The sequence below is a fragment of the Tursiops truncatus genome, chromosome 1 (genome assembly GCF_011762595.2).
Source record: "Tursiops truncatus isolate mTurTru1 chromosome 1, mTurTru1.mat.Y, whole genome shotgun sequence".
In the NCBI taxonomy this organism is placed as follows: domain Eukaryota; kingdom Metazoa; phylum Chordata; class Mammalia; order Artiodactyla; family Delphinidae; genus Tursiops; species Tursiops truncatus.
This window is the reverse complement of record NC_047034.1, coordinates 110,147,895-110,172,706: the sequence shown is the minus strand read 5'-3', so window position 1 is coordinate 110,172,706 and position 24,812 is coordinate 110,147,895. Positions and strand designations below refer to the sequence as shown.

General features: G+C 43.3%; 2 protein-coding genes across 2 annotated transcripts in view; one reads left to right on the top strand and one right to left on the bottom strand.

Moving 5' to 3' along the window:
- SAMD13 (sterile alpha motif domain containing 13) overlaps positions 1-3,679 on the top strand; it is a 45,158-nt gene extending 41,479 nt beyond the window's left edge. The window contains exon 4 of the mRNA XM_004314362.3: positions 2,446-3,679. Within this exon, the coding sequence (XP_004314410.1) occupies positions 2,446-2,589 (144 nt within the window). The 3' untranslated portion in view covers positions 2,590-3,679. The remainder of the gene's footprint in view (positions 1-2,445) is intronic.
- A 15,785-nt stretch (positions 3,680-19,464) lies between these two features.
- Positions 19,465-24,812, bottom strand: part of LOC101336987 (uricase) — a 129,697-nt gene continuing 124,349 nt past the window's right edge. Inside the window, exons 9-10 of the mRNA XM_073787965.1 lie at positions 22,888-22,971; positions 19,465-20,409 (exon numbers count right to left, since the gene is read on the bottom strand). Of these exons, the coding sequence (XP_073644066.1) occupies positions 20,335-20,409; positions 22,888-22,971 (159 nt within the window). The 3' untranslated portion in view covers positions 19,465-20,334. The remainder of the gene's footprint in view (positions 20,410-22,887; positions 22,972-24,812) is intronic.

Here is a 24,812-nt window from a genome sequence, read left to right as displayed (position 1 = left end):
ACACATTTCCACTTAGTAGTCATTGAGAACGTCCTATATGTCAGACACGGTGCTAGGTGCGTGATATGAACTCATCATTTTTAACCTCCAAAATTCTTCAGGGGGTTATTTCCATTTTACAAGTTTGGAAACTGAGGCTCAGGGAAGTTACGTCCCTTACCCAGAGCCACACAATAAGTTGTGGAGACAGGGTTCAGACTGCAGTTTGTTTGACCTGGAAGCTCCCATTTCCATTATGCCATCTCCACTCCCATTCATCTGAGCTGCCATAGTCATGGTTTCAGAGGAGAGTTTTGTTGTATATATGAATTATATTCACTTCAAAAATTTTTAAATGAGGAATTCCAGATGGAGCTTTCTTTTACCAACCCTCATCTGAGGTGAACGGCAGTGTAGCTACCAAACAAAGGAAAATCAAATTGGAGCATGAAACATGATTTTCCATTTTGTCTTAAATAAAATCCAAATTTCAGCATTTTTCACAGACGTACTTGGCTTTTGACAGAAATGCTGAGTTGTAGAAGGACTTTTTGCCAACAAAGATGTAAAAAAAATTCATTTGCAGTTAGTCAAGGAAGTTTTCTGGTATAGAAATGAAAGCAGTGGCATCTCCTCCTGGCCCCCGTTTAAAATATGTGGTAAGTTAAATATGAGCAAACAACAGCAAAGGAAAGATGGAGAGCAGGAAGGGCTTTGCTGTTTCTGGAAGCAGCCCGAGTGAATCACTATTCATCTCAGTGTGTAAGATAGAGCATGAGCTTTGATGTAACCTGAGATTCAGATTCCTGTGACCTCACAATGCCTTCAGAGCTGCTGCAGTGGTTTCCAGGTGTCAGGGCTCCTCTCCAACTCTCATACTTGCAGGTTTTACTGATGGACAGTCTTTGGAATTACTAGCTGCCTAAATAGAACAAGATACTTTAGGATTGAAAAGTCAATTCCTTTGTCCTTAAATAATTGTAAAATGAGGGCTGCAGTCTGTCCCGGAATACTGACGTGTGATTGTGTAACACAAAGCTCAGGGAGCACTTGCAAGGGTGGTATCTCATGAAATCCTGTCAAAACCCAATATCCCATATTATCAACCGAGGAGACAGAGGAGGAAGGGACTTGCCTAAGGTCACAAAGTGGGTGTTTCTTCAGCCCCTAGCCCGGTGCTGTACCTCCCACATACTCAGACATTCAGAGCACATCTTCCTCACAGCCTGGCAAAATACATGAGAGACTCTGGAGGAATGGCCCTCTTGGGGACAGTGTAGGAGGGAGTCACAGTTTTATGTAGCTGCAGTTGCACACAGTGCCTCCTTGTCTGTCCATCAGTGGGGAGGTGGGTAAAATCATGAACAGCTGTGTCGAGGCTTACTGAGCATGTGCAGCTGGTCCATCTCTTGAACCCAGGTTTCCTAAGAACCAGCTCAGATTCTCCCCACAACAAACAATAACAAAAAGAAGGTGGTATTCGGCATTCTTCTCAGTGCATCCTTTCCAAAGGTTTTCAAACTGTAGACTTTCTATATTTGGGGTCCTTATCCCTTTCACGAGAAGCCTATTTTTATTTCATTCCAAAGGTTTGTAGTCTCCAGGGTACCTGGAGTGAAGTCCACCTGGTTGGGGACTTGAGAGGAGTGGGGAGTGGACTGCGAGGAGAATAGGGGAGGGAATCTGTGGTGGGCACAGCTCTGCCCCTCGCTACCTTCTTTGGAATCTTGAGGCTCCACTGAGAGGAAGTGGGGTAGTATGAGACTTGATATTCAGGTTGAGGCAGAATGGTTCTCCTTTTAAAGGACAGGAAAGAAGTTCACAGAGAGTAAGTCATTTTTCCAGTGTCCATTGTTAAGATTGAAAAGGTTTCAGAAAACCCAAGGCTCTGGTTCCCATTGGTCCATCGAGACAACACATATTTACTTCTAAGCGTCAAGAGAAACAGAAGTGAGTTATGAAAAGAACATCGGCTTTGGCCATAGGCAGATGGGAGTTCAAATTCTGTGCCACCCTTTCCTAACTTCTCAGGCAGGCTAACTTCTTGCCTTGATCCTTGGTTTGCCTATAAAATTAAGATAGCAATCCCTGCCTGTCCTAATTTATAGGGTTTGTTTTGGAATTAGACAAAAATTCTGCGTAAACTTCAACAGATTTTACAAGTGGAAAGTGTCATTATTCCTTTCAGAAGCAGCATCTTTGATCGTTCAGGGTACATACTCCAAGCTTGCTGTCAGTTTCTTAAGATGTGACATTTGTGATGTGATCTTGAAAACAAGATCAGCTATAGATTATATTTAACTCCAAAATAAATGTAAAAGGTGGAAGATAAAAGTAGAAGATTCCATTTTTGGCACTATTAAAAAAATAATGTTTTTAGCGTGGAGACAAGCAATACGACTTCTTCCTTTGACCTTGCTTTTTTTCTTCATTATCCTTGAGCTTTACCCTCTGCTTCCATTATAGGAAATTGATGGAAAATCCCTGCTACTGATGACAAGAAATGATGTGTTGACAGGACTTCAGTTAAAATTGGGGCCTGCTCTGAAAATCTATGAGTATCACGTAAAACCTCTGCAGACAAAGCATTTAAAGAACAACTCTTCATAGTATAGTCAAATTGGGGTCTTGGACCTCAAAAAATACATAATGACATAATTTAGTTTCATGTGATGAAACTTTGTAAACAGAATACATACATGTGTATATGTAAAGAATCTCAATCAAATGAAACGTTATCCTATTGGATAGACTAGGCAATCCATCGGCTGACCTGAACTCAGCCAGGAGGAGCGAGGACATGTGGACAGGATGGTTTACCTTGTGGAGTTTGTCAAATAGAATGATCTTTGATGAGATTAGACAGCCCTCCCCACAAAGAGGATTTTCTTCATAGTTTGCTTTCCCAAATTCCTGAAAAAAGAATCGAATGGTATGAGCATCTTTCAGTTACAGATGTGGGAAGATCAAAAGCAAGAACTTGGGGAGGGGGAGAAAGAGAAAGGGATTGTGCCTCCCTTGAATTCCTCTGCTCCTTAGAGCTTGTGTTATTTGGATGGAATTGCCGACACCCTTTTTTGTAGAGGGTCCTCCACTTGACCTTATTAAGGTTTCACTGGGATATGCTGCGCTGTTTGAAACGGACATGCATCATGGCCCCTTCAGGAGCAGACTGTAGCTCTGAAAAGAGAAATTCTGTTGTATTTTGGGGACATCCATCCATCTTCAGCTAGCTTTCATGGGGGTAATGGTATTTTCTGCATAGATCTGCTTTAAAATTGGTTTCTGAAGAAAGCATTTTTTTTTCACTTTATGGTTTGTATTTATAATAATTTGTTTCTGAAGAAATTTGCCAAGAGTTACAGATTGAAAAGCCTTGTTACTAGTACAGAATATTTTTATATATATATTCCTTCATGATGGTGTAATATTTTTTTAATTGCTCGGATGCTTTGTTTGATTTCCAATTTGAGTACTTGTTTTTAAGAACTTGAAAAAGTGGGCTTGCTACATCTCTGTTCAAAGAGACATTTGTTCAATCTCTGTGTGTCAATGCCTTGTTGAATTGGTGCTTTGTGGTCACAATAAAGCATTGCTTCAGTTTATTCCCAGTGTATTTATTTTTGATCTTTTCAGTTTGGTTGCCTCTTTGGTTGGGCTTAAGGATTAAGGTAACTCCTGGAAACCATGGAGAGAAAGTTAAGCCTTCTTTAAAAAATAAACGTTAGATATTGAAAACATATAGATCTATATGTAGATTTATCTTCGTTATGAACTGAATTGTCTATTAGGCCTTATTCCTTACCCCCATCCAACAACCAAGTTTAGGTGTCATTTTAGCCAGTTTTTTTTTTTTTTTTTTTTTTTTTTTTTTTGCTGTAGGCCAGTGGGGGAAGGGGTGTTGTGGGGTTTTTTTGAAATTCTGATGAAAGCTTTGGACCCTCCCTCCAGATGAAAGCTCATATTCCCACATACAAAACTTGGCAGAGTTGATGGACTCCCCAGAGTTCCCTCTTTCCCCTCCTCAAGTTAATAGTCCTTATTTTAGAGAGTGTTATAATTCAGTCCCCTGTGGAGATATTTTCTCTCAAGAAAAGAAAGTCTAAAAAGATGAGAGTGAAAAGAAACAGAGGAAATGGTATAGTGAGTGGGGTTCAGAAATGTATTCCAAATTAATTCACATTTTTCCCCAACTAGGGATTGATCCCGGTGAAAGTGAAAGTGCGGCGTCCTAACCACTGGACTGCCAGGGAATTCCCTGAAACTTAAGTAATGCTTTGTTTTGCATAAGTGGGAGAAGGATTTACAAAAGAGACATTCTCCATCCCCAACTTTCCACAGTCTACAAAACACATACGACCAAAAGGCAGAATATAGTAAAGTACTGTGAGGTGTGATAGTGGCAAAACAGGAGGACTACACCTGCTGGAGACCTGGGTTGGAAAGAAGGGACAGAAGATCAGACAGAAAGAAGATGGAAGGAAGGACCTAACCTCTCTGAAGGAGTTTCCCACAAGTGAAATAGTGATGATGTTTGAGCCCTCTCTACTTCAAAAGGATAGCATGAGGAATGTCCGAGCCCTGCTTCTGTGCGTCTACCTGATTCCTTCTGTATTAGTTTGGAAAAGATTTGGCTGTGAATGATAAAAAAAAATTGCCTCCCTCACTACCCCACCAGGTAATGTAAACAAAACAGAAGCTTGCTTTTCTTTATGTAAATGTCCAGATAGAGGGGCTAAGGACGGTAAGGCCCTCCATGATGTTAGGGAAGTAAGTTCCTCCTATCTTTTTGCTCCATCATGCAGCTATTCATTCCCAGAATCATTTCACAGCCCAAGATGGCTGCTTTAGCTCTCACCATCACCACCTGAATTCCAACTAGTGGGGAGAAGAAAAGAGAAAAGGAACATACCTCCTTCCTTTAAGAACACTTCCAAGAAATTGTAGTAAGAAGTAGTATTACTTCCTCTTATATTTTGCTATCCAAAATTCAGTCACATTTCCATACCTAAGCTGCAAGAGAAGCTTGTTTCTTAGAGCCGGTGGGCCCAACTAAAATTCAAAACTCCCATTATTCTGTAGACAAAGGAAAAGGGGCATTAGGGGACAATTTCCTGTTAACACTGTCAGCCGGCTGTTGAACACTGGGGAAAATGACACTGAAATTGTGTATTTTTCTCTATGTATCTTCTCTATGTATTGTATTTTTCTCTAGATTTGAACTTGGGCTCACATTCCCTTCAGTCTCTGGATATTTTTTTATCACAGTTACCTTTCACAGCTGTTGGAAGCCTTGTTCACTACCCCCAACCTAACTCAACTAATCATTAGACCTGGACTACTCTATAAATGCTTGTCAGAAAAAAAAAAAAAAAAAAAAAGGACAGGAAAATATCTTAATTGAAAAGCAAACTGAAAAATAATCAAATCATTCCTCAGTCTCTGTTGACAGCTTTCAGGCAAAATTAGCAAATTAAAGATAGTCTGCCTTTCTTATACCCAGAATAAAGGCCTATGACAGGCAGGCCTGAGTGCCTTGGCAATATCTGAAGGTGCTTTCCTCCCTCCCTCCTTCCCCCACCCCATCCAGGGAAAAGCAGTGTGATCAAAATAGGCCATAGAGAGAGGCTGGAAGTACTTGAAATTCAGCAGGTAGGCAGCCTTTGTCTCCAGACAGCTGTAAAACCAGAGATGTCTGATTTCTTTTCAGATCACACTGGATTTCTATTAATGTGATCTGGGTCTGCAACAAACAGCAAAAACGCATGCTACATAAGGAAGCAATTCATAAGTATAAGTGGGAATGAGCTTGCCTTGAAGGCAATATATTTTATGTGAGAACTGTTTAATGATGAATTTGATTATTCTCAACCAGAGGCGCAGACAGGATATCGGAATCACGAGGGATTTTAAAAAGTAATTGCCACTCCACCTCCCCTCCCCACATTTGAACCTCAGATCCAGACTCTACAAAGGACATTTAATGAATTGATTTATAGGCAAGGTCACAAACCGGTTGCTTTTCAGTAGAATCTAAGCTGACGTGTTTTCCTTTGGCCAGTGCAGTATGTGTATGTTTTTACAACTACATCTGTGTTCTTCTAAGTGAGGCTGAAAGCTCCAATTTATTACAGTCTCTTTACTTCCCTAATATCTTGCAACCAGCAGCTGCGCCCTTTTACACTAACTGGACTCTGATCTAAAACAAAGAACACACACAAAGAGCCTCCTTAGAGTAAGTTAATTCAGGAAGTAGAAATTGCATGTAGATTTAGCTGAAAAGAAAACATGCCGGCATATTGCATTGGAATGTGCAGCAGGCTTAAGCATCATTTTTTGATACCTAGTGGATAGGATGACAATGAAAAAGAGACCAGTTGGTAGCAGTCTCTTCATTTTGTCCTCAACAAATATCGTATGTGAGCAGGAATTTGTCCCTCTGAGCTTAGCATCCACTGTCAGAGGCACACAGTGTCCTTCTATTGCATTAGTGAAATATATCTTTGAAGGTATTTAATTTGAAAGTCTAACGACCTAGAGTTGCCCAACCACTCCCATATTTAGAAGCCGAATGCAAAAAGTACTTGCTGATGGTGAACCATCTGTCTTTGACGGTCATTACAAATGGGATCTGCAGGGGTCAGGTCTGGGCAGAGAGCCATTAAGTGTTTTCTGTAATGATTTGCAAGATGAAGTTAAATGTTCAAATACCTGACTGCTATAGGACTGATGTGCCTCTTAGAAAAAAACTTGTTAATTCTGCTTCTAAACCAGGAACAGAATCTACAGGAAGGAGAGAGCATGCAATGGGTGCATTAATGAGCAGCTTGTTAGCTTCATGCTGTAGCTCTGTAGGCAATTAAGTATGTTGTGTACCATTTCTGGCCAGTACTGGCAGTTCTATACAGAGAGAAAGAGATTAAAATGATCACATCCAGGCTTATTTGGTGACTGTGGCTGCCGTGTCTTTGTGAACCTCAAGAAAATAGTGTCTAGTCTAACAGAGGGGCAGAATAATGGAGGACCCCGTGAGTAAAGCAAGAGCAGTTTTTGGCTACCCACAATAGGTAGCTAGGTTGATGTCTCTTTACCTTAGTTGGACCGGGTGTTCCTGTTTACAGTTGTCTTTAGGGAGAAATCACAAAAGCTGAGGATGCCAGGCAATCTCCAAATAAAAAATATGTCCTTCTTCCACAGAATAAGTAAAGTGGATTATACTCTATTTTTATATACTGGGAAATAGACAATTTGAAAATAAGACTATAAAATTTATCAGAATATAAATGTATTTTGAGGAAAACTCAGTAACACTCTTCAAACAACCAGCAGTTCCTGCCTTTAAGAATGAATGTTTGGGGCTTCAGAATGTTTGGTGGTGCAGTGGTTGAGAATCCGCCTGCCAATGCAGGGGACACGGGTTCGATCCCTGGTCTGGGAAGATCCCACATACCACGGAGCGACTAAGCCCCGTGCACTACAACTACTGAGCCTGTGCTCTAGAGCCCGCGAGCCACAACTACTGAGCCCACGTGGCTAGAGCCCATGCTCTGCAACGAGAAGCCACCGCAATGAGAAGCCCACGCACTGCAAAGAAGAGTAGCCCTCACTCGCGGCAACTAGAGAAACCCTGCACGCAGCAATGAAGACCCAACACAGCCAAAAATAAATAAATAAATTTATTTAAAAAAAAAAAGAATGTTCGGGCCAGTATCCTCTCTGCTGTGCCAGAACCCAGTGACACCAGTTGAAAAGCACTGTGGTACAATGGTGGAAGCACTAGGGCTGCTCCAGAGAGTTCTGAGCATGAATCCAGCCCCATCATTGACTTGACATGGGAACTTGGGTAAGTTGTACGGCTCCTCTTAGCCTCAGGTACCTCACCTATTCTCTAGTGCAGATACAGAGAGCAAAGCAGCACTAGCCTGGCACTGTCCAATAAAAATATAAACATGAGCCACATACGCAATTTGAAGACTTCAGGTCTTCAAAATCCACTGTGTATTTTATACTTACAGTACCTCTCAGGACAGACAGCCTCAGTGTATCAGTTAGGATTCGTTTCAGTTGACAACCCAAATAACAGTGACTTAGACAAGACAGAATTTCTCTACAGTATATATGAGGTCTCAAGGTAAGCAGATAAGAGTTGGTATGGCTACTCCATAATCGTTGGGTCCCAGTCTTCTAGAATTTTGCTCTACTATCCTCAACACATAGCTTCCTATGTGGTCCATGATGGCTGCTTAAGCTTCAGTATCACAATTGTATTCTAGCCAAGAAGGAGGTGGAGGAGAGAAAGATACCTATTATGAGAAGTTTCATACAGCATTTCCACTTGCACCTCTTTAACCAGAACTTAGTCAATTTGGCCATACCTAGCTGCTAGGAAGGCTGGGAAATCTAGTCTTTCTTTCAGGCAGCCAAGTATTCAGCTAAACAAGGACAGGAGGATGGATACTGGGGGGAAGCTAGCAATCCTTCCATAGTACCAATCTCATAAGGTTGATGGAGGATTGATTGAGAGTACATTGTACAGTCAGTAGTATTACATGACAAGTGCTTTAAAGTGTGGTTTTATTACTATGATCTCACTCCATTTTAAACCCAGCCCAGTCCCAGAATTAACAAACACATGCTAAACTCCAATGTATTGTTCATCTGGTGCACCCTAAGATTACTGAAATATAAAACAATTACTTTCTTAGGTCCTTGGATATTGGGTGGTTCTAGATGCTTTATCTTCATAAAGGCACATAAAAGGAAAAAACTTGCATAATTTAAGCGCCATGAAAAATTGTTATGCTGAGTTAAGGAAAATGTGCTCAGCAAAATGTATATAAGCTTTTATTGGTCCCCAAAGACATAGGGAAGTTAGTTTGAGGCATTTGGTGCATTCTAAATACATCCTCTTCCTAATCCAAAATGAACATTCAATGACATTCAAAATGGTTTTGTGAGACAAAGGAAAGGGAGACCTCTGATACCTTTGTGATTTTAATGAAGACGTGTGGGTCAATAATAAACAGCAAAAAAATTTTTTTTAATAAAATTTTTAAAAATCTCAGTAGATCTGCATTAATTTGAGCCAATTAGGTTGACATCAGTTTGTCTAATTGTCTATTTGGGCTGATTTTATAATGAATTTTTAATGCTAACGTGACTTCTCCCAGCCACCAGAATGTCTGTAGGCTATTCATCAGCCTTCTGTATGGTGTGCATGTAGAATGCAGAATAAGTTAACATTGGCCTAATTCACACATAGTTAAAAGGGAAAACTGGAGATTTGAATCCACAGAAGAGGAAGGGAGCACTGGACCTAGGGGTCAGGAGACCTGGGTTCTAGTCCTGGATCCACTGCCGACTTATCTATATAAGACCTTGTACAAGCCTCTTAACCTCTCTTGCTTCAACTGCCTCCCATGTAAAATAAAAGGTTCAACTAGAAGTTTAGTTCACATTCAACGTCTTTGATTTTCTAAGAATCCAATTATTTGATTTATATGTGTCACTGCTTCTCTCCACCATTCGATTAAAACTCACAGCATTGTCACATTTTACAATGTCATTTCCCCTTCATAAATGTTCCGTGGTTTCAGTCTGATTATGATTCTCTCTTGGCTGTGTAGTGGGCTGGAAACAGATGCCTTTCTTGAGAATTGTCAAATTTGCTTATTGTACAACCCCGTAGCTTTCGCTTTAAACTACTCTCACTTTAAACCCATGGTGGAAGTATCTCCTCTCTATGAACAGGACCTCTACACAAACAGAGCCTGGAGTTGAGAGGATGGGAAGGCACAAACTTCCCAAGTGGGTCACTAGGATGATGGTAAGTGGGGCCATTTCTAGTTTTACACTTTGTTTACCAGATCCACGTGTTCTACTTTTGGGAGACATAGCACCATATAAGAATCAAGTGTTTAGGGAATGTACTACATCCTGGGGGGATGATACCCCATCATCACATAGTATCATCCCGAACCTGGAGCCCCAGTTATGCCTTTAAAAAACCACTCCATCACTATCAGGCCAGCAGCTTCTGGATGGTGCAGTATGTGCTAGGACAAGTGGATCATATGGTCATTTACAAACTGCCACATCTCCTTTAAAATAGGTATTTTGGTCCCTTAGTCTGAGTAATGTTATGCAAGATTAATGTGTAAGCCCTTGGACAGTGCTGCTGGCTGAGTCCCCACTGGCAGGAAAGGGAAACTTATATCCAAAATATATATCAATTCTAGTTAAGATGAGTCACTGATCCTTTCAGAGTAAAAAGAATCTATGTATTCAATTTGCTGCCAAGTAGCTGATTAGTCTTCTCAAGGATTTGTGCCATAAAGATCTCACTTGATATTGGTCTCTACCACTAGAAAGTTGGAGATTTGTTAGCAACAGTTATGATCAGTAATGGAAAGCAGGATTCCATGCTTTTGGGTCCATGCATAGCCTCTGTCCCTGCCACCATGACTACTCTATTCATGAACTCATTGTGCCAGCACTGGGATTGCCAATGACAGAGGCCGACTGACATCAACTGGCCAAGTCATTCTGTCTACTTGATTGGCCAGTGCCTCTTCCATGGTTGATGCCTTTTGGTAGATGTTATGCAATACAAAAATATTCACATTTAATGACCACTCCCACAGAGACTTGTGCCCAGGTTTTAACTTAAAAAAATTTATTACCTACATTTCCTGAGAAAAGGGGGCAAGCCATGCCATGCAGGGCCACAATGGAAACATAAGGTTTTGGTTAGGAGACAGAAGCAGAAGCTCGGGGAAAGCCTAGGTTTTGTTGGGGTAACCGCTGTAAAGACCAGGCAGGGCAGAGTAAATAGTTTAAGGTTGTCTGGTTTGAATAATTCCAGCAGGCTTTTGGGGCATAGGGGCTATCTCTAGCTCTCTGGTTCCTGGCCTTGGGTTGACATAGGGCAGGGGAAGTATTGGCTTGGTGTTTGATTGTTCAATAAGGAGGTGGTTGACTTGCATATGAGAGGCATGCTGTCAAGTAAGTTGTTTTCTCTCTTTAGGTACTAGCTACCTGTGGGAGGAGCAATCTCTCCCTGGGTCTTTAAGGCCCCCAAGATGTCAAAACATAAAATACAGAAAATTAAAAACGTGATTAATATACACAGATCCATTCACAAGCCTCTTTTTTTCTCCCCAGCCTTCCAATCTTTCTCTTTTCAGAATCCTTACCAACCAATCAGGGCATTTGCCACTGCCCATGAGTTTATATATATTATCTAAAACCACTTTTTTCCCCCAAAGTAGATGACCCTTTGGGGCATTTCCTGAAGCTTTATTCGTTAGAAGGATTTCCCATCACCACTGTCATAAGAAGAGTGTGGCTCTTACAGCCACGAGAGGTGCTGAAGCAGTGGTGTATGACGTGGAGATTGGGGCCATATGCCTTTCTTGTGTCCTGTAGCCCTACTTGTGCCTAATCCTGGATCTATCACCTCCATCTTACAATGGATTGCTGCTAGGCCGCCAGACGGTAATACTTGATAGGTTTGATAGAAACCAGCTCCACCACAGAATCCCTTGCTTCCCCTTAGTCAGACATTTGTCTTTACCAAAACCCAATAACACACTGGGAGCTATTTTTCAAATGGCCAGTAATTCTCTGCTACAGATAGTATAGACTTTCTCTAGAATCCTAGGAGTCTGTCTTATAATTTTCCTACTGAGACTTACCATAAATCCCATATCTTCCACAATCAGAGACACCTCTAATAGCATAGGCTCTGCTGATTCATATGGCCCAAGTAGCAGGACTATTCGTACCCAGCCTGGACCTGTTGCAGAGCCTTTTACTGCTCTGGGCCCACACAAAACTGGAAGCCCTCTTTGTCACTCAGTAAATGGGTTGGGTGAATATTCCCATTGGGATATCCCAGTGGAACATGACGCCTCTGAAACCTGGAGAGACTACTAGGCACAGTGTTTTCTTCTTTGTGCTAGAAAATTTGAAATGCAGTAATGTGTCCTTTATTTTGGAAGGGATGTCCTGGAATGCCCAAGACTAGGGATCAAAAACATTTTCTATATAGGGCCAGAGTAAATATTTCAGGCTCTGTGGGCCAAACAGCCTGTTATAACTACCCAACTCTGCCATTGTAGCACAAAAGCCACCACGACAATATATAAGGAAATGGGCATGACTGTGTTCCAATTAAAACTTACAAAACTAGGTTGTGGGACAGATTTGCCCTAGACCACTGGACTCCTAAAAACTTCACTAATATGGTAGGCCTGTGATGGGTTTCTCTACCATTCTCCAGAGAACAAATGTCACTTTTGCTCTTCCAGTCCAATTAACATGATCTTATGGATACAATGGACCAATGTGATGTTCTGAGGAATGTCCAGATGGTCCAGGTCACATATACAAATAGTAAGAGAGTTAATGTCATCCTAGGGCAAAACCATAAATGTATACAATGATCCATCCCATGCAAATGGAAACCGCTTCTTTCCTTCCTTGATTGAAAGTCTGATAGGTTTTGTCCCATCAGCACCCTCAGTATCAAGTCCCATGTATAATCCTCCAGAGCCTGTATATATTGGTCGGGTCTTTGCTACTCTTTTGGCCTATAGTCCCTTTCCTCCTGCAGCAGGCCCAGCACGTCTCTGGGTAGTGTACGATGTGAATTGATCCTATTTATAGGTCTGGTAGCCAGGAGGGGAGGTGGGGATACATCTCAAGGGGGCACATGTTTCCTTGCCAGGCAGAAGCCTCTGCCTTGTCTTCAGGCAAGGAGTGCAGTGCTAGCTTTTAACAGGGAGGATTAGGTCACTTCTGCAGGTCCAGAGAGTTGAGGGAGATCTGAGGATTCAAGATTTCAGATGCATCACTCAGGACCCTAACCTTGGGGTGGCAGACCTGTCAGGGTTGAAAACTCAATCTTTCTTGGAGCTCTGCTTTTCTTAGTTAAGTCCTGGGCCCGGTCCTAACTTTTTCTGCCATCTGGCTGTATCAGCAACATCTGATATATTGCCCCTGCCAGTATATTCCTGGCCTCTAGTATCACATCCCAATTCAACTCTGGTAAAAGTTGTAACAATGGCATGACTACAACATTCCAGGGGCTCATTGCCAGCTGGCCAATGGGTGTCCCAGCTCCTAAAATCCCATTTTACAGACCCCTTCCTATACCCTGCTATCACAGATAGTGTTGCCCATGAAACACATAGTGAGACCCTGAGATTTTCATGCAGGACGTTTAGTGAGGAGTGCTCTCCAGAACAATGCCTGTGAGCAGACAGGGAAGCAGGATTGAGCAGAGGGAGAATTTGAGCTATGATGCAGTTGCTGAAGCCTCAGCCAGTCAGGAGTTATAGAGCTGGAATGCCCCTGATGGGTTGTCTCAATTGAGGCAAGAGAATGAAGATTTTGTTTCTCCCACATTGACCAGCACTGGATATGAGCTGCTCCCGGGGAGTGGCTCTAAACTTGGGTGAGACAACCTCCTTCAGCCAAGGGCAATTCCTGCAGAGGGAGCCAACTATAGGCCATCAGAGACCAACACTTCTGCCATCTGAGTGCTTTGGTCCCAAGGGAGACCTGGGTGGGTAATATACCACAGCATCTTTAATAGGAGCTTTATCACCCATTTTGTGTCCATGGGGGAACCATTACCACACACTGGAGACAGCAGAGCAAAAGATGACATGAGCCCGAGTTGCCAAATCAATCCTGGATAGCTTATCTCTAAACTTAATAAGAAGGCCTTTCCGTTTAAGACACTGTAAGGTATTCAGTTGCTGGCAACCAAAAGCATTCTAATCCATGCATTATCTCAGTTAATCCTCAGTTACTCTGAAGTAGGTATTGTTACTCCCATTACAAAATTAGAGAATTAAAGTTTAGGGTAACTTCTCCAAGGTCATACAGCTTAGAAATTGGTGGAGCCTAGTCTAAAATATCACACTATCTAAATCCAAAGTCCATGCTCTTTTCCATTTTAAAAACATCTATGTGATCAAACTGGGAAGGGGATGTGACATCCCCAGATCTGCAAGGAACAGTAGCCTGTGTGTAGCTAAAGATTCAATATTTACCAGAAAAGCTGCCCTCAGGAAGCTTACTCTTCCCTGAGTGGTGGCTCCAAAATCCTGTGTCTACAACCTAATTGCCAGAACCTATAAGTATGACCTTATGTGGAAAAAAGGTCTCTGTAGTGGTCATTAAGTTAAGGATCTTGAGATGATGAGAACACGTTGGGTTGTCTGTGTGGGCCCTAAATCCAATGACAAGTGTCCTTATAAAGGTCAAACAGTGGAGACTGACAGAAGAGGTGATGTAATTAAGAAGGCAGAGCTTGGAGTGATGCAGCGTCAACCAAGGAATCCCTAAAGGTACCCAAAGCTAAAAGAGTCAAGACCATCTCCTCTTAGCACCTTTAGAGAGCACAACCCTGTCAACACCTTGATTTTGGACTTCAGGCCTCCAGAACAATAAGGGAATAAATTTCTATTGTTATGTACACCACCAAGTTTGTGTTACTTTGTTACAGTAGTCTCAGTAAATTAATACATCTGCGACCATTCTTTTATTCTAAACACACATATATCCTTTCTCATATAAAGGTAATCAGTATGCCTTTCTTCTACATTTGATTGAATATATTCCTTATGTGGTAAATTTCTAATGGAATCCTTTATACTTTAAAGACAGAGTGTACACTTTTTCCTTAACAGATGTTGAGCATCTGTAGAGATGTGAATGAATGTTTTGCTGAGAAGACAGTCCATAGCCATTATATGTACAATAGGGTCTCCGTAGGATCCAAAGAACATTAAGAATTTCTGAGAAAGAGTTGGGCAAATGGAAGAATGAGAGGCACCTGAGCTCTGGGAGAAGCAAGAACAAAGACTATAAAAAATAAAAGATTCTAGTATTTGGAAGCAGGAATAACCCAGTGTGTCTGGTTAGAAGACTGGAAATCCATGTCTTTAGAAATAAGCTTTGGTTTCCTCATACATGCAGGTGAGGAAGCAGGAGTTACAAAGGTTTCATGAAGGAGACTACAAAACGAGACGTCCAGACAGCCCCAAGTCCAAAGGAAAGAGAGTGCTTTCTCTGAATAGAGGGTTAGGAGGTTAGAGAAATTCAGATTTTTGCAGTTCAATCTCACAGGTGATTGAAAAGGGTATATTCTGTTTCAATGACAAAGTAAAATGTTGTCTCAATAGTTATTTCTATTATATTGGGGGGAAAAAGGGAGAAAAAGCAGGTTACTAAGAGTAAAGAATGGTATGAACTTAAGTCTAACTGTAGAAAGGAAAGGAAGGGACATTTTCTGAGCCTGTCTCTATGAAAACCTATGAGATGAGATTTAGAGGATTTGGAATAAGTCTTAGCCAGAATCTTGGCTGCCAAAACCCCAGCTGCTCCACCGAGACCATGCAGACTGCCTCCCAGGTAGTGAATGGGCTAGAATCGCCTGCTTTATTCCTCTATGAAAGTCCTTGAGGGGTTGGGCTAAACATGTGGCGATGAGAGGGAAAAGTGCTGTGAGAGCAGCTCTGCTTCCCAGAAAATTGGAATAGAGTCCATGTGACCCTCCATAACGAAATTACAAAGTGTTTTGATACAAATTACCTCACAGTTGTTTGCAGCTCAGGACAGCCTATTCCTCTGCCAGTGCTGAGAGGAGCAGGTGAAACAGGAAGCCTGGTTTTCTGCATATAATTTACAATTCTAACCACAAAAAGACATCTATTGGGCTGCACCCTGCAGGCCTGCAAGCCTTGTAATTGCCCGGCCTTGAGACTGAGGAAAGAGCCGGGAGACAGTGACAGAGGCATCAGTGGCTTATTGGGTAGGGGATAGGGGGGTCTTACACATCCAAAACAAAGGGTCCACCGCATCCGGCAGACGGCAGGCAGGACATGGCGGCGACCTCCGCTTCTTGGGGGAGAAGGAGGCTACCATTTATAGGGGGAATTGACGTCAGGTTGGCTCATCACTTACCTGGGAAACCAGCAGCTGGGGCAGGGGGCAAACATGTAGGCAGTTACTGATTAAGCCCTATGATTCATAGGATTGGATGGTCACGGGAGTGAAGCAGGGACTGGCTGAGCAGGGGATGCACAGAGAGCAAGAGAACAGCCATCTGGAGGGGCTGACCACACGCTCCATCCCCACGCACCCTGCACGGCCCTAACCATCTGGGTCTGCCCCTCTTCTGCAGTACCCCTGGGGTCAGGTGTGTAGAGGTGCACTGCAACCAGATGCTGCAAATGCAGCACACACGCCAGCAGCTAAGGAGTATCCACAGGAAGCCCGGCGCTTATGTCAGGTGTCCCTGAAGTCCAGAGGAGGACGACAACAGCGTCTCACTGTCGACCCAGAAATCAGACTCGTTTTCAGTGAGGCCACCACTGCTGCCCAGTAGGAACAGATTCCCTCTGCTCGACTAGGGACGAAATGTGAGATGTTTAACAGGCACGATACCGGGAAGATCATGACCGTTAAGCGACCTACAAGCAGTAACAGCGTTCTAGATGACACCACCCCTGCCTGTGCTCTTGTCCTGGCCGGCAGCGCCATCCCGTCTGTCCGCCCTCAGTGCCCACAGCCGGTGCCGAGGCCGGGAGGGGCGGTGTAACAGCAGACCACAGGGTTAACACAGCGGTGCCTTTCTCAGTAGGGCCCGGGTTACTTACCTCAGTAGTCTCGGCTGGGGCCAGGCAGAAGACAGGGGAAACCGGCAAGTCCTTCCTAATCCTGTTGCCCACAGGGTGGCAAACTCAAACCACCGGGGGCTTACCTGCCAGTCCCAGGGCCTTTCCGTGGTGGGTTCCCCTGGATGTAGATCCTGTGGCCAGGGCAGAAGCGAGTTATTGTCCTGACCAATAGCTGGCAGTGGTCCTTCCATGGTCATCAGTTGAACTTGGATGATGTGGACTAACTGCCTCTGGGTTAACATGGCGGAGGCACTGGGACAATTGCTCCTGGGGTGTGTCCCTGTGTTGGGAGCCTCAATTGTTGTTGAAGTCGCCCATTCCTCCTTTCGATTAGCCCGGCAGCGGTGGGGTCTTAAGGCAGGTGGAAACGCCAGTGTATGGTGTTTTTATCAGCCCATTTCTGAACTTCATGGCCCGTAAAGTGGGTTCCTTGGTCACTCTCAGTGTCCATGGGCATCCTGTATAGCGTGCATGGCTGTTTTAGACCACAAAAAGCGGTTTTTCTCGTTGATGGCCTGGCTGGGCCTTTTGTAACGTCTCCCACCTGTTGTAAGGCACTGTAGGCCGCATATGGCTGCCGTTCCATCTGCTGTATCCTGGCTCTGCCCCCTTCCAGAGCTGGGGCCGGAAGTCCAAGGGCACCTATTGTTTTGCCGTTGCCACAAGCCCCAACCAAACCCTTCCAGGTAACTGGCCACGTCCATTTCACAAGCCTGTCCCCGAGTAAAGCCTCTGTCTGTAACTGTTTAGGAGTGGTGGGTCGGGGGTTTGCTTGTGTTTTGTAGATAATCCAGGTCGTTGCGTTTTGTCTGTGTTCACCAGCCACCCCCATGCAGTCAGATGAGCCATGAGCATGGGGCTGGAAGTATCGTCAATGTAATGGAAGAGAAAGACATCTCTCATGGTGGTCGGCTGCCACAGGGCCCCGCATGCTAGCGGTCGGCCACCTCCGGGGTACCCCCTCAACTTTCCGTTTCCTGTCCTTAGTTCCTGACATCTTGGTGCTCACAGGAACCTCCTTGGGCTCTTGGCTGACTCGCCAATTGTTGGGCTGCACCAGCAGGACTGCAAGCCTTGTAGTTGCCCAGGCTTGAGACCAAAGAAAGAGCCCAGCAACAGAGACAGAGACATCAATGGCTTATTGGATAGGAGCTCTTACACATCCAAAACAAAGGGTCCTGGAGCAACACCCTACCATGTCTGGCAGATGGCAGACAGGACATGGCAACAACCCTCACTACTTGGGGGAGGAGAAGGCTACCATTTATAGGCGGAATTGACATCAGGTTGGCTCATCAGTTACCAGGGAAACCAGCAGCTGGGGCAGGGTGCAAGCACATAGGCAGTTACTGATTAAGCCTTATGATTCAGAGGATTGGATAGTCATGTGAGTGAAGCAGGGACTGGTAGAGCAGTGGACGCACAGAGAGCAAGAGAACAGCCATCTTGAGTGGACTGACCATACAACATCCTTCACAAAACAGTAACCTGGTCCTTGAAATTTTCACAGACTACAGGCTTTCCTGCCACACACCTAGGATATAATTTCCAATAGCTCATTTGCAACTCATTACAATAAATGTTTTAAGAACTCAGGAGAAGCGAAATGCATATATGTATAAAATAAGCCACAATTTCTAAGAATTCTGCTCTTCTTTTCTGAAACAAATACAGTGTTTCTAAAATTTATATGACCAAAACATATCGAGTAAAAAGGGCCTAATTAAGTTTTTTCTTTTTTTGTTTTTCTTTTAGGAAAAATCATGTTAGAGTCTAAATTCCTCTTTGCAGAGAATTATCAAATCAGCAGAGGAATAAAATGTACTAGCCATTTGGCCATGCAAGTTACATGATGTAGAAGCACATTTTGTGACATGAGTAGTCAATATAGCACAAAACATTCCTTATCACATTACTTCATCCTTCTTATCTCATGTTCTTTGCAAGTAGGCAGCAGCTCGAGAATGGCCGGTGGCACCTTCTACGGTTTGCTGCTCTCAGACCTCCCATCTCTCATCTCACCCATAAAGTCCAGTGATGACTTTCCATGTAGGTCTAACAACAAATGAAAAGAAGGCAGGATTTTTCATTTAACAAACACAGAAATTTCTATGTGTCAGGCATAAATACTACCATTGCTCTTTACAAACATTAATTCATTTAATCCTCAAAAAAACCTATCCGGTAGGTTCTATTTTCATATCCATTTTACAGATGAGGAATCTTGTCACAGAACTAGTAAGAGATGGAGCCAGGATTTAAATGAGTTTGTGCAATCAAACACGGCACCATACCGCCTTAAGTAGCAGTATCATAAAGGTGAATGCAGAATTATCAAATTATACTAAATACTCTTAGGTAAGTATTTGTTAAAAATGAAGACAAAGGGCTTCCCTTGGTGGTGCAGTGGTTGAGAGTCCGCCTGCTGATGCAGGGGACACGGGTTCGTGCCCCGGTCCGGGAGGATCTCATGTGCTGGGGAGCGGCTGGGCCCATGAGCCATGGCCGCTGAGCCTGCGCATCCGGTGCCTGTGCTCCGCAACGGGAGAGGCCACAACGGTGAGAGGCCCACGTACTGCAAAAAAAAAAAAAAAAAAAAAATGGAGACAAAAAGTTTAAATAAATAGAGATTTTTAAATGGAGGAAGGTTATCTAGAATGTTCATGTGCGCAAGTTTTTGTCATGGATTGCTAAAATTATAGTTTATGAAGCTTTATGGTATATATACAACAGTAGTGTTAGATAACTGATACAAAGATAACCACCACTCAGATCTGCATACATCTTTAAACCATCAGTTAAATTTATTACCCTGATTATAAAATTAATAAATGTGAAAATCACATGACAAAAAAAATAAAAATCACTCATAATCCCCCCATCCAGAAATCATCATTGCTGATATTTTCATAAATATAGTCTCTAGTCTTTCTATATGTATATTCAACCACCTGGGTATTGACTTACCACTTATTAAATGTGGCTCTTTGTGCCAAAGTGATGCATTCTTCAAAGACAAACCATTTACACTTTTTTCAGTGCCTCAGTGTATACTAAATATTCTTTAAGGGTTGTAAAAGTCATAAAACCAATACATTAAGATTACAAAAGTACTTTTAGAGTGGAAATGTACTCCCAATGATACATATGCTAGAGCATTCTTAAGGACTTAAGTATTCGTCTAATTGAAGTCACAATGGTGATATTTTTCAAAATATGATATTATCATTACATTTTCTGCATTACCAAGGAGCAAGTTTTAGCATCAGTAGGATGAAAACAATGCTGACTTCTTAAATTTGTGCACAAAATTAACTGGTATCACACCTCCATTGATTCATGATTATCTTCTTAATGAATGGATTTTAAAACTTCTCTAAGATAGGAAGGAACAAGACCACTGAAATATTGATTTATGATTATTCTAATACTGCTCAGCATTTGTGAAGTAAACTGTGTCCACAAAGCATGTTATAATTACTCATTCTGAAACACCTTGCTGAGCTAGTATAGAAGAATTCTTTCATGTAGGCATGAAATGAACGCTATAAATCAACATACTAGTTGAAATTTTGCAGGGCTACACACTATGATTTCCAGCATCACAAGTGGCTTAAGGAATGCCTCAGCTGAGAATGGACTCCCACTGGTGGCCACAGTGTTACAGCTTTGAAGTCAGCTTCCTCTTGACTGTACCAGTAATTCTGCCATATGGATTGTCTAATGGTAGCAAGACCTGTAGAAAAACCACATGGTAAATTCAGAGGCATTAAAACAGACCTACCTTTTTTTCTACAAATCAATATGAAATCAACAACAAAAAACAACTTGCTAAGCAGGAAACTGTATAGGCCCTACAGTAGTTACTTCAAGCAAGGTAATACCTTACTTTTCTGGCAATAGTTGAGACATGAGGCGATTTTCCAGAAAATTAAAGAGTTGTTTGAAAAATTTTAATCATCAGGATATAAATGTTTCTCAAATTCATTACATTTCCCTGCTTTTTAAACAGAGTGTGGTGAACATAATATGGCCTTTGCTTAATGACTCGCTCTGAACGCCAATCATTGTCAATGCTAAATACTGCCGTGCCCTCAGGAACATTTGAGGTCCTCAGGGCTCTTAGCCCAATGCTAAATGGCTCCAGACAGCGGTGCATTTACAGTTCTTCTGTCTTCCCACCCTGTCATTTGTCACTTCTCTGCTGTTCTCAGCATGTCCTGACTCACTGAGGGCTTCTCATATGTTGCCCTCACTATGTACACACCTGCTGAGTGAGGGCCCGAGAGTGGCTCTGGCCGTCCCCAGAGAGCAGACACAGACGTGGGGACAGCTTGTTCAGCCACTCGGGTGCCTTTATGCGGAGCCCTGGCCCAAAGGGACTAGGGCCTTCCTGTCTCCAGGTCTCCAGAGGAAGCTTCGTGTCTTACTTCTTGAGCAAAAGACACTGTGGCCTCAGTCTGCTGGCACACCTTCGAGCTAGGATCACTGCAGGCCCGAGGCATCAGGGGGCTCTGGGAGACCCTTCTCTCTCCATCGGGGCTCCTGAGCTAAGCACTGCTCTAGTCATGATGCCTGACCCTTTCTCTGTTTGGGGCCCATTGGTTTCACCTTTGTTGAACATGGCCAGGTCCCTTTCCTGCCCTTTAGAAAGTAATCAGTCGGGACTTCCCTGGGAATCCACCTGCCAAAGCAGGGGACACGGGTTCGAGCCCTGGTCTGGGAAGATCCCACATGCTACGGAGCGACAAAACCCATGCGCCACAACTACTGAGCCTGCTCTCTAGAGCCCGCGAGTCAAAACTACTGGGCCCGCGCACCACAACTACTGAAGCCCATGTGCTCTGGGGCCCCGTGCTGCAACTACTGAAGCCGGCGTGCCTAGAGCCCGTGCTCAGCAACAAGAGAAGCCACTGTGATGAGAAGCCCGCTCACCGCAACTAGAGAAAGCACATGTGCAGCAATGAAGACCCAACACAAGAAAAAAAAAAAGTTCTGGAAATGTATAGTGGTAAAAAAAAAAAAAGTAATCAGTCAAAAAAGTCTTTACATTCTATTTAACGGCATTCTGGGAATCTACATCCTCTCCTTCCTCTGAAGTAAATAGTGCTGCCTCTCCTTCAGCTGAGTGGACAGCAAGTGGGATCAAGATTGCATTCCTCTTTAACTCAGGGCCCTATACCAGCTACACCTGGCACCCGAGCATGACCTTAGGTACCCAGCACTGCTCCCCAGCCTCCAGCTCCAGCTGTAATGGTACAGAGCCCGATGGAGCCATCAACATAATTTGCAGAACAGAAACAAGGTACCTGGCCAGAGGGGCTGTGACTAATAAGGCTCCTGGATCAGCAGGCCCAGAATGTAGGACCTTTTGGACTCCCTTCATTGGCCTTTATCCACCAAAGGATATGAGCAGCAGGGCCATGGTAATAGACAGTCCCTTCCTATCTCACTCCCCCTACACACTAAAAGCAGCCAATAGAATGGTATTTTTTTAGCATTCTAGAAGCCCATGGGAAGATGGATCCGATAGGGGAAACCTGCCATTGTGAGAGTGGTCCAGCTGGGGAAGGGACAGTTCTGATCTCCCAGGACTGACCACAGCAGGCTACCTGTTGGGACTTCAGGCTGGCTAGTCAGACACACTGACTTGGCCTAGCCTTTTGCATGGCTGAAAACAAGTCAGGGTAAGTGCTTTTTTCAAGGCAAGGTTTCCTTTCAAAAAATGAACTTCCTCATCTTGCCTGCTGTAATGGCAACTAGAAACACAAATATCTTCATTTTTTGTGTGTATAATGTATTCCACTTAAATTGACTACTTAAAAGTTAAAGATGATAGAAGAAAATGAAAATAGAATCTTTCTTTCCTCCTCATTGCTTCATGATAGAAGAATAATGGAGCTGTGACCTTCTGTGGCAATTTTCAGAGAAGTAGATCTCAAAGCTATTTCCTTGGGCACACTGTTCTTTCTTTGTCTTTTACTCTCTGCAACTTCCAACCTTCCTTTATAAGTATTCATCCACTTCTAGCATGCTCCAGCCTCAGATAGTGAAAGGCCAGAGTCTAAGAGGGCTCTAAACAGTGGCAACTATAAACATTCCAAAAGCAAGAGCTGTTGGGGATAGTATCATCCCAAGTTTATAAAGAGGGGTAAAGAGGGGTAAAGACTGGGTGGGGGGAAACGTGCTTTAAATATGTTTGAAGTTCTCTTACCTCTTCCCTGTTGATCAGTCCCATTTGGGACATGTCTATGGTAAAGTAGTGAATATTTGGCAGGCTGATTTCCATAGCTTCTATCTGAAATCCACAACAATATGCATTACATGGGGAAACTGTGAATCTGTCTCCGTTACTCCTTCCCCACAACTACCCACTAGCTCATTACTCAGATTCTACCTGTCTCTGAGATGTTCCTCTGATGTTCCTCTACTGCTTGACACTATTCTCTCCTGCTAGTACTATTATTAAATGATGGACCCACTCTTCTCTCTGTGTATGAAATCCGTTTCTCAGAAAAGTAAAATCTCCTTGGGTCAGAAACCTGGGACACGTGCAGCATCCAACTGGCCTCCTGGTGCTGGCTCGTCAGCCTCTTAAATTCCCTCTCCATCCATTCCCTCCTCTCCAGGCTTGTCCCTAACATTTGCAGGTCCTGGAGTAAGAGTATAATTGGATGTCCCCATACCAGATGTTTAAAGACTTAAAAGTTATGAATCAAGCTAAAACACTTTCAAGTGAAATATATTCTGTCCCTCTAACTTGACAAATATTCCTTCATCACAATCTGGAAGGTCAGGATCGAATTTAAAATTCTCTGATTCCTTGTAGCATCATGCCAGGACCTGGCATCATGGGAAGAGCCAGCCCTCAGCCCTGGCCATCCCATCTTCTCTCTTGGACTCATGTGGGTGGTTACACCAGCTTGCATGTCAAGGCCCATTCATACCTCTAGCAAACATCTGCCCCTTTTCTCACTCTCGGGCTTAAGGGTACACTGATGGCATGACCTGCACTCTAGGGGATAAATCTGGGGAACAGGCTTACACAGGTTCTGGGAGTAGTCTCAGGGTTATTTGGGCAGGACATTCTGGGATGTAAACATCCAGAGAATGGTCTAGAAGGGGAAGCACGGGCTCCTGAAGTGTTTGTTGCCTTGGTTCCACCAACTCCTCATCCAGCGGAGAGAGGCGTAGCTAAAGGAGGGCTTGGAGGGGGTGTGTGGGCCGTGGCAGGAGTCCCTTGTGCCCAGGTCTAAGGATGGCACTGTTCCTCTCCATCCCATCATGGCCTTAGTTCACATCCTCATTGCCAGTTTTCTGCAACAGCCTCCCAACAGGTCTCCTTGTCTATGGCCCATCATGCCTTTAATCTATCACATGTCTTTCAGAGTGGTCTTTGTAGAGTGAAAATCTGGTAGTGCCACACCTTGCTTAGATCCCTCAGTGGCTCCTAAGAGTTTTCAGGGTAAAATACAGACTCCACAGAGAAGCCCACAAAGGGCTTCCCAATCTGCTTCCCAACTCATCTCTAGGCACATGGAAAGACTTTCGCTCCTGGAGCTTCACTTGTGGCAGAGCCTCAGCAGTAAATGACTGTTCCATGTTGCCTCCTGTCTCCATCCCTACCCCCTCCCTCACCCTTGAGTATGAACTCAGATAACCCCTACCTGTCCCTTAAGACTCAGCTCAAATACCTCTTCCTCCAGAAAGCCTGGCTTGCACTATCCCTTACACTGGAGTTAGGTGACTTCCTCTGAATTTCCATAATATTCTATTCTCTATTGAACTGTAAGTTTAATTATTTTCTTCCTTTACTTAATGATGAACTCTTTGAGGGTAGGGAGGATGTCTAATTTATCTCTGATTTCCTCATGTGCTGACAGAGACATAATAACCATTCAATAATATCGAATGGATGGATGGATGAAATCTCTCTGCATTTATCCTTCATTCTCTGGCTCTCCTGAAACATAGACCCTTGGGATAATTACCCCTCCTTCAGGGCATTTGAGTGTCCTAAATTGTAGCAGGTTGAAGAGACTCAGAATTTTCAACAAAACTAAAGAACTACAGCAGTGGCCTGTGTTTTCAGGTCAGACAGATTTTTACTTTTTTTTATTCTCTTCTCACTTTCTATAA